Raw genomic sequence first — 15,109 nt, 5'->3', positions numbered from 1 at the left:
TCCTCTTCCTTCCTAGCATCTCTTCCCTCTGCTAAATCCTTCTCCCTCCGGTCTCCTGATTCTGCCTCCTCAACCCTCCTCTCCTCCCTTTCTGCATCTTTTGACTCTCTATGTCCCCTATCCTCCCGGCCGGCTCGGTCCTCCCCTCCTGCTCCGTGGCTTGACGACTCATTGCGAGCTCACAGAACAGGGCTCCGGGCAGCCGAGCGGAAATGGAGGAAAACTAGACTCCCTGCGGACCTGTCATCTTTTCACTCCCTCCTCTCTACTTTTTCTTCATCCATTTCTGCTGCTAAAGCCACTTTCTACCACTCTAAATTTCAAGCCTCTGCCTCTAACCCTAGGAAGCTCTTTGCCACCTTCTCCTGCCTGCTGAATCCTCCTCCTCCTACCCCCTCCCTCTCTGTAGATGACTTCGTCAACCATTTTGAAAAGAAGGTTGACGACATCCGATCCTCATTTATTAAGTCAAATGACACCGCTGGTCCTGCTCACACTGCCCTACCCTATGCTTTGACTTATTTTCCCCCCCGCTCTCTCTTGTGACGGCCGGCCGCCCAACAACCTGCCCGCTTGACCCTATCCCCTCCTCTCTTCTCCAGACCATTTCCGGAGACCTTCTCCCTTACCTCACCTCGCTCATCCTTGACCGCTGGCTATGTCCCTTCCGTCTTCAAGAGGGCGAGAGTTTCACCCCTCCTCAAACAACCTACACTTGATCCCTCCGATGTCAACAACTACAGACCAGTATCCCTTCTTTCTTTTCTCTCCAAAACTCTTGAGCGTGCCGTCTCTAGCCAACTCTCCTGCTATCTCGCTCAGAATGACCTTCTTGATCCTACCCAGTCAGGTTGCAAGACTGGTCATTCAACTGAGACTGCTCTTCTCTGTGTCACGGAGGCTCTCCGCACTGCCAAAGCTAACTCTCTCTCCTCTGCTCTTATCCTTCTAGAGCTATCTGCTGCCTTTGATACTGTGAACCATCAGATCCTCCTCTCCACCCTCTCCGAGTTGGGCATCTCCGGCGCTGTTCACTCTTGGATTGCTACCTACCTGACAGGTCGCTCCTACCAGGTGGCGTGGTGAGAATCTGTCTCCGCACCACATGCTCTCACCACTGGTGTCCCCCAGGGCTCAGTTCTAGGCCCTCTCCTATTCTCTCTATACACCAAGTCACTTGGCTCTGTCATATTTATCCTCACATGGTCTCTCCTATCATTGCTACGCAGACGACACACAATTCATTTTCTCCTTTCCCCCTTCTGATAACCAGGTGGCGAATCGCATCTCTGCATGTCTGGCAGACATATCAGGGTGGATGTCGCCATCACGGTTGACAACTCCATTGTGTCCTCCTCCCAGAGTACAAAGAACCTTGGCGTGACCCTGGACAACACCCTGTCGTTCTCTGCTAACATCAAAGCGGTGACCCGATCCTGCAGGTTCATGCTCTACAACATTTGCAGAGTACAACCCTACCTTACACAAAAGCGGCACAGGTCCTAATCCAGGCACCTGTCATCTCCCGTCTGGATTACTGCAACTCGCTGTTGGCTGGGCTCCCTGCCTGAGCCATTAAACCCCTACAACTTATCCAGAACGCTGCAGCCCGTCTGGTGTTCAACCTTCCCAAGTTCTCTCATGTCACCCCGCTCCTCCGCACACTCCACTGACTTCCAGTTGAAGCTCGCATCTACTACAAAACCATGGTGCTTGCCTACAGAGCTGTGAGGGGAACGGCACCTCCTTATGTTCAGGCTCTGATCAGCCCTACACCCAAACGAGGGCACTACGTTCATCCACCTCTGGCCTGCTAGCTCCCCTACCTCTACGGAAGCACAGTTCCCACTCAGCCCAGTCAAAGCTATTCGCTGCTCTGGCACCACAATGGTGGAACAAGCTCCCCCACGACGCCAGGACAGCGGAGTCACTGACCACCTTCCGGAGACACTTGAAACCCTACCTCTTTAAGGAATACCTGGAATAGTATAATAGTAATCCTTCTATCCCCCCCCCCTTTACTACCACTGTCTTTTGTCTAAACTAACACCTGACTTATTTCACCTGCTAGCACTGACTTGTTTAAAGAAATGTACTTATTGTGATCGAGATGTAGTTGTCCCTGATTACACTGACTTTGCTCACAGCTGCTTGTTTGAAGAAGTGTACTTACTGTGATCAAGATGTGGTTGTCCCACTGGCTATCCTAAGTTGAATGGACCAATTTGTAAGTCGCTCTGGATAAGAGTGTCTGCTAAATGACTTAAATGTAAATGTGCTGGGGACAATAAAAGGCCACTCTAAAATGTGCAGTTGTCACACAACACAATGTCTCAAGTTTTGAGGGAGCGTGCAATCGGCATGCTGACCGCAGGAATGTCCACCAGAGCTATTGCCAGGGAATTTAAATGTTCATTTCTCTACCATAAGCCGCCTCCAACATCATTTTAGAGAATTTGGCAGTACGTCCAACTGGCCTCACAACCGCAGACCACGTGTAACCACGCCAGCACCTCCACATCCGGCTTCTTCACCTGCGGAATAATCTGAGGGGTGGGTGCTGAGGGGTATTTTCGTCTGTAATAAAGCCTTGTTGTGTGGAAAAACTCATTCTGATTGGCTGGGCCTGGCTCCCAAGTGGGTGGGCCTACGCCCTTGCCCAGTCATGTGAAAACAATAGATTACAGCTTAATTTATTTATTTCAATTGACTGATTTCCTTATATGAACTGTAACTCAGTAAAATCTTTGAAACTGTTGCATGTTGGGTTTATATTTTTGTTCAGTATATATTTTTTACATTTAGTTGAAAATCCTAGCCTTACTTTGTAATTGATGGGGAAAATACATATTTTTTTGCTGTAATTTGGCAAAGCCGTTTGTGTCAGTGTTGTAATGTTGGCAAAAAATACTAGCTTTCTGAAACTGTACTTGTAGGATCAGAGATGGTGGAATCAATATCGCCACTCAAAATGTCAACAAACAAAGAGGACAAAGAAATAAGGGTAAAAGATTAATCTTTATTTCCTTTAACCAAAACATTGTAGGCCTACTACAGCGGCATATTCATAAAAAAAAAAAAAATTGTAAACATGTACTAGGATCATGAAAATGTACACTGTTTCTGTTCACATGTTTTCAACCTGCCACCTGGTTGCTTCACAGGTTGAGTGAGGGGACATACTGACCAAACGTTCATGACAGGTACAAGGCATGATGACAATCCCCAAAAGCATAACAAAAGCCTCTCAATGAGAGCTGATTCTAGGAGCAAAAAAGGGATCTCGTTTTTGGGGATCTTCTTTCAAGATCCCATTGCCTAGACTGGCCAAACCGAGAAATTGTTGTTTTTCTGGAACAGAACACAAAACCTATGCCAGCAAGGCAATTCCCATCTTGTATCGTACTAGGCTGCGAATCCACTTTTATTTTTTTAATCAAACATCTTCAAAGTAACATAACAATTAAAATAGGTGACTTTGCTTAGCACACTTTACGAGGGAGTTTCTCAACCTTTGTGTGTAAGTAAGCAACGTCAGTCAGTAGGGTTCTCCTAACTTGCTGACCACACTGCCTGCGTTGCGTGCCCGTAGTAAAATAAATGTACACATTCGTTATTCAATAAGTCAACGAAACAGGCTCTAAAATAGAACTTGGTTCTATTTTTGATGCGTGACGCGCTGCAAGTCCCACCTCTCCCATCGGTTTTCAGGAGCATATACCCACGTGGGTGATTGAAAGATGATCTGAGGTCCACACTCCAGTCCGGTTGGTGGTGGTAATGCACCTTAAAGTTGGTTGCCAACCGCCATAAAGTCCACAGAAGAACACTGAAGGAGGAGAGATTACTAGAAACCAACTAGGTTTCCACTTTTATCTGTGGATTAATGGTCAGAGTTGACTCTAAAAATGGGTTGAAATTCTACAAAGATCCAGAAAAATAGGACCTAGTGCATTTCTGGTAAAATAACAACCCAATGTTTTGTTCCCAGGACAAATTAGCTAGCAACAGCAAGCTAGCTAACTAAATGTCCACGTTTTCATGTGTTTCGACCTCTCCCTAAATTAATATAGTTGGTTCAGAGTTCGTTTTGATACTTCAACCTGCGTTTCCAGATCGCGTCTGATGTGGATGGACAAAATCAACATGCGCACGCACGCGCCCGGTCTAGTCAACATGCAAGGCACCACTTCTGTGAGGGACTGACTAGCTTTTGTCCATCTGCTACACAGTTCCTCTACTAGTTTGTAGAGGAACATGCACTTATGCCCTGAACCAGAGTTAGAAACTGCTGAAGTATCAAATGCTGACTTGGAGTTGAAACCGGATGCATCGTAAAAAGGGGCCAAAGCAATGCTAGAAAACCACATGGAGAAAAATAGATATTAAGAGAAGGTCAAAACTTTACATACATTTGAAGTTGTAACTTTACATACACCTTAGCCAAATACATTTAAACTCTGTTTTTCACAATTCTTGACATTTAATCCTAGTAAAAATTCCCTGTCTTAGGTCAGTTAGGATCACCACTATATAAAAATAGTAGAGAGAATGATTTATTTCAGCTTTTATTTCTTTCATCACATTCCCAGTGGGTCAGAAGTTTACATACACTCAATTAGTATTTGGTAGCATTGCCTTTAAATTGCTTAACTTCGGTCAAACGTTTCGGGTAGCCTTCCACAAGCTTCCCTCAATCATTTGGGTGAATTTTGGCCCATTCCTCCTGACAGAGCTGGTGTAACGGAGTCAGGTTTGTAGGCCTCCTTGCTCGCACACGCTTTTTCAGTCCTGCCCACACATTTTCTATAGGATTGATGTCAGGGCTTTGTGATGGCCACTCCAATACCTTGACTTTGTTGTCCTTAAGCCATTTTGCCACAACTTTGGAAGTATGCTTGGGGTCATTGTCCATTTGGAAGATCCATTTGCAACCAAGCTTTAACTTCCTGACTGATGTCTTGAGATGTTGCTTCAATATATCCACAATTTTCCTTCCTCATGATGCCATCTATTTTGTGAAGTGCACCAGTCCCTCCTGCAGCAAAGCACCCCCACAGCATGATGCTGCCACCCCCGTGCTTTACGGTTGGGATGGTGCTCTTCGGCTTGCAAGCCTTCCCCTTTTCTTCCCCTTTCAGTTCTATTTTTGTTTCATCAGACCAAAAAGTACAATCTTTGTCCCCATGTGCAGTTGCAAACCGTAGTCTGGCTTTTTTATAGCGGTTTTGGAGCAGTGGCTTCTTCCTTACTGAGCAGCCTTTCAGGTAATGTCGATATAGGACTCGTTTTACTGTGAATGTAAAAACATTTGTACGTGTTTCCTCCAGCATCTTCACAAGGTCCTTTGCTGTTGTTCTGGGATTGATTTGCACTTTTCACACCAAAGTACGTTCATCTCTAGGAGACAGAACGCGTCTCCTTCCTGAGCGGTATGACGGCTGCGTGGTCCCATCGTGTTTATGCTTGCGTACTATTGTTTGTACAGATGAACGTGGTACCTTCAGGCGTTTGGAAATTGCTCCCAAGGATTAACCAGACGTGTGGAGGTCTACAATTTTTTTCCTGAGGTCTTGGCTGATTTCTTTAGATTTTCCCATGATGTCAAGCAAAGAGGCACTGAGTTTTAAGGTAGGCCTTGAAATACATCCACAGGTACAACTCCAATTGACTCAAATGATGTCAATTAGCCTATCAGAAGCTTCTAAAGCCATGACATCATTTTCTAGAATTTTCCAAGCTCTTTAAAAGGCACAGTCAACTTAGTGTATGTAAACTTCTGACCCACTGGAATTGGGATACAGTGAATTATAACTTAAATAACCTGTCTGTAAACAATTGTTGAAAAAATGACTTGTGTCATGCACAAAGTAGATGTCCTAACAGACTTGCCAAAACTATAGTTTGTTAACAAGAAATTTGTGGAGTGGTTGAAAAACGAGTTTTAATTTTGCCAACCTAAGTGTATGTAAACTTCCGACTTCAACTGTACATTGATTTTGGACTTTTTTGATGCAGAAATAACTGACATTAGAAGAATCGTCCCAAGGAGGACGTGGGTCAAGGATATTTTTTTTTACATCCCATTTAGTAGAAAACATTAGAAATCAAATGGAATACCACCAACACTGTCATTGAGATGGATACAGTTTGAATATACAATAAATAAATATATTTAAGGGAAACTGAACAAAATCAAATCTCAAATCAGGAGCACAAAATAACACTTAAAACATTCCAGTAAAATGTACAACGCATTGATGAGCAAAATGGAGACTAACATGAACCTGCAGTTTGAGCCTGCAGTCTGCAGGAAAATCCAACAAAAGAAAACCAGGCCTCATTCTACATGGGACTGAAGTAGTTCCTAGGTGCTGCCCTAAGGTCAGTTTCTGCTTTACCTCCCAATGATTACCATGCCAGCTGTGTGTTTCGGGGTGACCTCTATGTGGCGTGAATTAAAAACCCATGCGACCTAATCCTAAAACTAACAATTGAGTTGCACTCCCATGAGTTCATTTACAAAGCTCTATTTGCTTCAGGTACAGCAAACATTTTCCATTCAAGCAATGACATTTATATTTTGGCAACACAGTACTCCTATTTCACGTCTTCAAAACATGCTTTGCGACAAACCCTCGCAAGAGAATCAAGCCAATTTCCTGATTCAAGTTTTTCAACAAAACCCTTGTCAATGAATCTTTAACCTATATAATTTGTTACGTTCTTAGTCACTAAACCTACCAAAAGTCGCCTTGTCAGTTTGAATTTGAAGAAGAGGATATTGTCAAATGTGGTGAAATAGCCAAATAGATTTTAGGAAGATGCCAAGCATGGTGAGCACCATCTCTCTTGCTCAGATAACATGGAGTGTCTTTTTAGCATATGAAAGCAACATTTTGCAAAAAACATTGGGATTATAAAAATCAGGTGGTGGGGGTGCACCCGACTTAACATTATCCACCACAGGGCTGCAGCATTCCCAATGGCATTCTTCATTTCTAGCCAAACTGGAAAAATAAATTTCCAGGTGCTTGGTCTAGAGGGTAAAAAAAAAAAGAAGAAATGTTACTTTGCTGTGTTGAAATCCATGACAAACTGTAAGTGCATTTGCAAAATCTTCAGATCCCTTGACTTTTTCCACATTTTGTTACATTACAGCCTTATTCTAAAATTGAGTTTTAAAAAAATTCCCCCTCCTCAATCTACACACAATACCCCATAATGACAAAGCGAAAACATTTTTTTATTTTTTACAACTGATATACCTTATTTACATAAGTATTCAGATCCTTTGCTATGAGACTCGAAATTGAGCTCAGGTGCATCCTGTTTCCAATGATCATCCTTGAGATGTTTCTACAACTTGATTGGAGTCCAATTGTGGTAAATTCAATTAATTGGACATGATTTGCAAAGGCATACACCTGTCTATATAAAGTCCCACAGTTGACATTTACATTTAAGTCATTTAGCAGACGCTCTTATCCAGAGCCACTTACAGTTAGTGAATGCATACATTTTTTCATACTGGTCCCCCGTGGGAATCGAACCCACAACCCTGGCGTTGCAAGCGCCATGCTCTACCAACTGAGCTACACGGGACTACATAACACGTCAGAGCAAAAACCAAGCCATGAGGTCGAAGGAATTGTCCGTAGACCTCCGAGACAGGATTGTGTTGAGGCAGAGATCTGGGGAAGGGTACCAAAAAATGTCTGCAGCATTGAAGGTCCCCAAGAACATAGTGGCCTTCATCATTCTTAAATGGAAGAAGTTTGGAACCACCAAGACTCTTCCTAGAGCTGGCCGCCTGGCCAAACTGAGCAAGAACCCGATGGTCACTGACAGAGCTCCAGAGTTCCTATGTGGAGATGGGAGAACCTTCCAGAAGGACAACCATCTCTGCAGCACTCCACCAATCAGGCCTTTATGGTAGTGGCCAGACAGAAGCCACTCCTCAGTAAAAGGCACATGACAGCCCACTTGAAGTTTGCCAAAAGGCACCTAAAGGACTCTCAGACCATGAGAAACAAGATTCTCTGGTCTGATGAAACCAAGATTGAACTCTTTGGCCTGATTGCCAAGCATCATGTCTGGAGGAAACTTGGCACCATCCCTACGGTGAAGCATGGTGGTGGCAGCATCATGCTGTGGGGATGTTTTTCAGTGGCAGGGACTGGGAGACTAGTCAGGATCGAGGGAAAGATGAACGGAGCAAAGTTCAGACAGATCCTTGATGAAAACCTGCAGCAGAGCGCTTAGGACCTCAGACTGGGGCGAAGGTTCACCTTCCAACAGGACAACGACCCTAAGCACACAGCCAAGACAACGCAGGAGTGGTTTCGGGACAAGTCTCTGTTATGTCCTTGAGTGGCCCAGCCAGAGACCGGACTTGAACCCGATCTAACATCTCTGGAGAGACCTGAAAATAACTGTGCAGCAACGCTCCCCATCCAACCTGACAGAGCTTGAGGATCTGCAGAGAAGAATGGGAGAAACTCCCCATATACAAGTGTGCCAAGCTCGTAGCGTCATACCCAAGAAGACTCAAGGCTGTAATCGCTGCAATCGCTGCCAAAGGTGCTTCATCAAAGTACTGAGTAAAGGGTCTGAATACTTATGTAAATGTAATATAAAAACATGTTTTATACATTTGTCAAAAAACCTGTTTTTGCTTCGTCACTATAGGGTATTGTGTGTAGATTGATGAGGAAAAAATACAATTTAATCCATTTTAGAATAAGGCTGTAATGTAACAAAATGTGGAAAAGGTCAAGGGGTCTGAATACTTTCCGAAAGCACTATGTGCACAAATAAAAAGGTAAAAGAGTGTCATTGTCACAGCAGTGTCACTACATACTTTGATTGGATTCAAAACTGAATCCTCCTGCTGGGCCTCCGAAGAAGGTCTTGAAGATGTTGTTGGCATTGAAATCTGCAGAGAAACAACAGCAATGAGTCAAATAGCGTCAACGTGCGATATTAATTCCACACCCAATTCAGTTACATCAACACATCAAAATAAACCTTTATTGGTGTTTCAAAGACTGCACTGGGAATAGACGTTTAAAAATGGCTATTCCATTTCTCGCACAGTTCGATCATAATTACATTTAGATTGACTCAGAGTGAGGATGCCAACGCTGATCTATGGCCAGTATTGCATTATTCCCCTTAGTGGTTATGGTTAGGACCAAGGGTAAGGTAATCTGATCCTAGAAGTGGTTAGGGGAAGTGTTCGGGTAGTGTTTAATGTGAGGTTTGAGGGGGATGTAACCTCGTCCCCAGGCTCAATTGCTACCGCATATAGAGCCAGAAACACTGTACAACAAAGTGGGACTTGAAAGGGGCGTGGGTTAAGATCAACGCGGGAGAGAAAGAGAGCCTGCTACAGCTGTATTAGATAGGATTTTTTTTTTATGCAGAAAATCACCAATAAAAATACATTTTCTATCACAGCAACAATATTATATTTAGGAAGCCCAATTGATTCTGAGTTTGGGCATATAACGTTTATATGTGAAAACTAGTTCTAAGGTGCATACTTTCCGAACTCACTTCCTTATTTAGCCTAAATCAATTGCCCTGCTCGCGCTTTGAAACCAACAATGTAGAGGGGAGGTTCTAAGGGTTATGCTAGATGTTGATGGACAGAGATCAGCCAATAAAAATCCAGCGGCAGGTTTTCCCACTCCTGCCATAGGCTCCATTCAAGTCCCTTTCTGAAATGCTGTGAAACCAGACGGGTCGAAAGAGAAAGAGCCGGTTAGTGGACGAGGTTAAGGGGGATGATATCTGATCCTAGACCTGTCGTTAGGGGTAGTGAAATGGTTAGGACTAGGATTTTGGGTAAGGTAATATTATCCTAAATCAGTGGTTATGGGTGGTGTTGGGGTAGTGTTTAAGGTTAGGATAATGCAATCTGATCCTAGATCGGTGGTTACTGACCTCCCATATTATTGCTGTCGTCCTCCAGGTCGTGGCCGCAGTCGTAGCGAGTCTTCTTCTTGGGGTCAGAGAGCACGGTGAAGGCCTCGCCCACCTCTTTAAACTTCTTCTCCTCCTCCTTCTGTACCTCTGGCGTGGCCGCACTGTGACGATCTGACCGGCAAACAGAAAACATCTGTTAGAAAATTAGAAGTCTTTACTTGACCGTTGCGTTGCAGCTGGTATTTCTCAACGACACAAAAATGGAAATGGGAAAGGCTTCTCTCTGATCCCATATACCATCTCCTGCCGTTGTGCCCTTGAGCAAGGCACAATTGCTCTCCATCCAGGGGTGCTGCACTGCGGCTGACCCTGCGCCTCTCAATGTGCAAGTCTATATCTGGGGTTGTTGGGAAAGGCAGAAGACACATATCCATTCTAACCAATGGACAATAAAGTATCTATTCTATAGTGTTGGTTTTCTTTTACAAATGTGGACTTTGATTGAGCCTGCCTGGAGCAATGGAAATAATATAAATATTATTTGAACCCAGGTCGGAAGTCTTACTCCTCAATGGTGTTGCCTGTGTGTGTGTGTGTGTGTGTGTGTGTCTGTGTACCTGGGTGGTGCATGAGGGCCCGTTTCCGATAGGCCTTCTTAATCTCATCTTCTGTGGCATTCTTTCCCACCCCCAGCACCTTGTAGTAATCTTTCCGTTTGCTCTTCTTCAGTTCCAACTGAGCTGTCTTCAAGAGATGCTTGTGTTCTATACAGAGGGAAAGAGAGAAGAGAGTGAACAAAAGTGAGAAAATTCTCCCTAATGAACAAATGCAGTAACGTATCAACCATCACCATCAAGAACAGAGTGAAAAAGTTGACAGGAAAGAAAACGAATACTGTTCAATCTCTGCCATTATTTTTTCACTGGTGACTATGAAGTAAAGTCTGGTTGCAATCCCAACTTACCTTTTGTCTTCTCTGTCTGATAGACCTTTTCATAGTCCCGTACAGCTTCTTCATACTGTTCGATGTCCATATAACTGCAGAAAACACACGCAGAGTCAAGTGTCTCACTGTCTCAGAGTCAAGAGGCAATGAGTCTCAGTGCATCGCTTACAGTGGGCTCAAACTTGGAAGCGATATTCAGCAACGTAGCTACCAGCGACCAGTCATTTTCAATGGAAGGGGGAAACAAGAGGACACACACAACGACTTAACGGTCGGCGACAAGAGAGCTAGCGACCAGAATTGAAAATGTCACAATATTGCGCAAATTTCAGCAACGCGACAACGCCACAGCCAATCAGGAGAGGGTAGCTCTAGCTAGCAAGCTTTGGCTAACAACAAAACTGCCCTCATGTAAGCTGTTTGAATGAAACACCCACCATTGGAGATCTCAACGACGTGATTGCTGATTATTGCTCCAAGTCTGAGACACCTGTTATTAGTACTTTTTCATAGCTTACCACTGGGCTCGTCTCAAATAGGCCTTGATATACGTGTCGTCCAACTTTATTGCACTTGTGCAATCTTCGATGGCTTGATCAGGTTTCTTCAGCTGAAGGAGAGGAAGGAAAGATGCAAAATGAACAGATGGCATGCGTTTCAAACTATTAGGAACTCAACTTCCAGAATCTAGCTTGGATTACTAACATACGTAAAGTATTATCAAATGTACTTTTAACTAACCCCAAGATGGGCCAGATGGGCCTTTTACAATGAGAACTGATGAGACACATTGGGCAGAACAAGCAAGGAGGAAGGCTGAGCCAAGCAGGAGCTAGTGAGATCCTATTGGCAGATTTTAGCATGTATTTGCATATTTCCGTTAGGGAAGGTCTACTCTCTGAAGTACGTGTGAGCAAGAACTTGAATTCGCCTTTGCACTCCTAAACAATGCAATTTTTTACAACTTGGCAAAGGTTCAATTCTACAAAATGTGCGCTCTGTTCGTGTGACGAAGCGGACTCAGCCGCTCTCGTCATGAACGCACATTATTTAATTCCCCTTATAAATGGTTTGGCGCATTCATGTTTTTCCCATATATCCAGTAATTACATTTAGGATAAATGTATATAATTGTTGTTCTTTAACTCTAATCATGTGTTGAGGAAATGTTTGGTCAAGTTGCATAATGGCGCATTTCAGTTTCAGTAATTTATCCTTTTGCTATCCTCCAAGTGGATGCGATGTTTAGGTGCACATGAACGCTCGCAACACTGAAGAGAAAGAAGTTTGTTTATTTCCATATATTAAAATGTTTCCTATGTTGGTAATTTGTGTGCCTCAGAGCTCCGTGTCGGTCATTGTTGGCATGTCCATGCGTAGTGGGAGCGTGCGCAGGTCCATAAGTAATACGTTTTGCTGCCTGTTGGCCTACAGAAGCAGTATTATAAAATGTATATTTGTTAATTTAAAGTATTCCCGCTTAGAGATTAAGCCAGGAATGTACTACTACTACTTCTTCTTTATTATCTATACATATTCACTTTAATTATACCTACATGTACAGTGAGGGAAAAAAGTGTTCGATCCCCTGCTGATTTTGTACGTTTGCCCACTGACAAAGAAATTATCAGTCTATAATTTTAATGGTAGGTTTATTTGAACCGTGAGAGACAGAATAACAAAAAAATCCAGAAAAACGCATGTCAAAAATGTTATAAATTGATTTACATTTTAATGAGGGAAATCAGTATTTGACCCCCTCTTAATCAGAAAGATTTCTGGCTCCCAGGTGTCTTTTATACAGGTAACGAGCTGAGATTAGGAGCACACACTTAAAGGGAGTGCTCCTAATCTCAGCTTGTTACCTGTATAAAAGACACCTGTCCACAGAAGCAATCAATCAGATTCCAAACTCTCCACCATGGCCAAGACCAAAGAGCGCTCCAAGGTTGTCAGGGACAAGATTGTAGACCTACACAAGGCTGGAATGGGCTAAAAGACCATCGCCAAGCAGCTTGGTGAGAAGGTGACAACAGTTGGTGCGATTATTCGCAAATGGAAGAAACACAAAATAACTGTCAATCTCCCTCGGCCTGGGGCTGCATGCAAGATCTCACCTCGTGGAGTTGCAATGATCATGAGAACGGTGAGGAATCAGCCCAGAACTACACAGGAGGATCTTGTCAATGATCTCATGGCAGCTGGGACCATAGTCACCAATAAAACAATTGGTAACACACTACGCCGTGAAGGACTGAAATCCTGCAGCGCCCGCAAGGTCCACCTGCTCAAGAAAGCACATATACAGGCCCGTCTGAAGTTTGCCAATGAACATCTGAATGATTCAGAGGACAACTGGGTGAAAGTGTTGTGGTCAGATGAGACCAAAATCGAGCTCTTTGGCATCAACTCAACTCGCCATGTTTGGAGGAGGAGGAATGCTGCCTATGACCCCATGAACACCATCCCCACCGTCAAATATGGAGGTGGAAACATTATGCTTTGGGGTGTTTTTCTGCTAAGGGGACAGGACAACTTCACCGCATCAAAGGGACGATGGACGGGGCCATGTACCGTCAAATCTTGGGTGAGAACCTCCTTCCCTCAGCCAGGGCATTGAAAATGGGTCGTGGATGGGTATTCCAGCATGACAATGACCCAAAACACACGGCCAAGGCAACAAAGGAGTGGCTCAAGAAGAAGCACATTAAGGTCCTGGAGTGGCCTAGCCAGACTCCAGACCTTAATCCCATAGAAAATCTGTGGAGGGAGCTGAAGGTTCGAGTTGCCAAACGTCAGCCTTGAAACCTTAATGACTTGGAGAAGATCTGCAAAGAGGAGTGGCAACTACAACAAACGTCTGACCTCTGTGATTACCAACAAGGGTTTTGCCACCAAGTACTAAGTCATGTTTTGCAGAGGGGTCAAATACTTATTTCCCTCATTAAAATGCTAATCAATTTATAACATTTTTGACATGCGTTTTTCTGGATGTTTTTGTTGTTATTCTGTCTCTCACTGTTCAAATAAACCTACCATTAAAATTATAGACTGATCATGTCTTTGTCAGTGGGTAAACGTACAAAATCAGCAGGGGATCAAATACTTTTTTCCCCTCACTGTACATACTACCTCAATTACCTTGACTAACCGGTGCCCCAGCACATTGACTCTGTACCGGTACCCCCTGTATATAGCCTCGCTACTGTTATTTTACTGCTTTTATTTTTTGCTTTTCTATTGTTTACTTAACTTATTTTTTCTGCATTGTTGGTTAAGGGCTTGTAAGTAAGCATTTCACTGTAAGGTCTACACCTGTTGTATTCGGCGCATGTGACAAATACAATTTGATTAGATTTGACCAACGCGAGGTAGGCGGCATGTTCCTGATCTTGCACATCTGCACCTTCAGCATTCAAATGTTAAAATGGCTTGCATTATATTAGGCTTTATTAGTCGAGTGACAACCTAAACTCAGCAAAAAAAGAAACGTCCTCTTACTGTCAACTGCGTTTATTTTCAGCAAACCTAACATGTGTAAATATTTGTATGAACATAACAAGATTCAACAACAGACAAACCGAACAAGTTCCACAGACATATGACTAACAGAAATTGAATAATGTGTCCCTGAACAAAGGGGGGGGGTTCAAAACAAAAAATAAGTCAGTATCTGGTGTGACCACCAGCTGCATTAAGTACTGCAGTGCATCTCCTCCTCATGGACTGCACCAGATTTGCCAGTTCTTGCTGTGAGATGTTACCCCACTCTTCCACCAAGGCACCTGCAAGTTCCCGGACATTTCTGGGGGGGCAATGGCCCTAGCCCTCACCCGCCGATCCAACAGGTCCCAGACGTGCTCAATGGGATTGAGATCCGGGCTCTTCGCTGGCCATGTCAGAACACTGACATTCCTGTCTTGCAGGAAATCACGCAAAGAACGAGCAGTATGGCTGGTGGCATTGTCATGCTGGAGGGTCATGTCAGGATGAGCCTGCAGGAAGAGTACCACATGAGGGAGGAGGATGTCTTCCCTGTAACTCACAGTGTTGAGATTGCCTGCAATGACAAGCTCAGTCCAATGATGCTGTGACACACCGCCCCAGACCATGACGGACCCTCCACCTCCAAATCGATCCTGCGGCAGAGTACAGGCCTCGGTGTAACACTCATTCCTTCGACGATATACGCGAATCCGACCATCACCCCTGGTGAGACAAAACCGTGAC

The 15,109-nt window shown here is 44.0% G+C and overlaps 1 protein-coding gene across 2 annotated transcripts in view; it reads right to left on the bottom strand.

Annotated features, from left to right (window-relative positions):
• Window positions 1-2,999: 2,999 nt before the first annotated feature.
• The window catches only part of LOC311101014 (dnaJ homolog subfamily C member 7-like), a 41,935-nt gene continuing 29,825 nt past the window's right edge, over window positions 3,000-15,109 (bottom strand). The window contains exons 9-15 of one of the 2 annotated variants that reach the window (XR_014609869.1): window positions 11,398-11,489; window positions 10,898-10,971; window positions 10,551-10,697; window positions 9,952-10,104; window positions 8,864-8,938; window positions 5,975-7,039; window positions 5,156-5,779 (exon numbers count right to left, since the gene is read on the bottom strand). Coding sequence is in view for 1 of the 2 variants with exons in the window: in XM_084142021.1 (XP_083998147.1) it covers window positions 7,002-7,039; window positions 8,864-8,938; window positions 9,952-10,104; window positions 10,551-10,697; window positions 10,898-10,971; window positions 11,398-11,489 (579 nt within the window). In the remaining variant the exon portion in view is untranslated. Of the gene's footprint in view, window positions 7,040-8,863; window positions 8,939-9,951; window positions 10,105-10,550; window positions 10,698-10,897; window positions 10,972-11,397; window positions 11,490-15,109 lie in introns of both variants that reach the window. The other variant, XM_084142021.1, reaches the window with a different exon arrangement.

Source organism: Coregonus lavaretus (genome assembly GCF_964263955.1).
Source record: "Coregonus lavaretus genome assembly, chromosome: 25".
NCBI lineage: Eukaryota > Metazoa > Chordata > Actinopteri > Salmoniformes > Salmonidae > Coregonus > Coregonus lavaretus.
The sequence above is the reverse complement of the archived record's forward strand: the minus strand, read 5'-3'. Positions and strand labels throughout refer to the sequence as shown.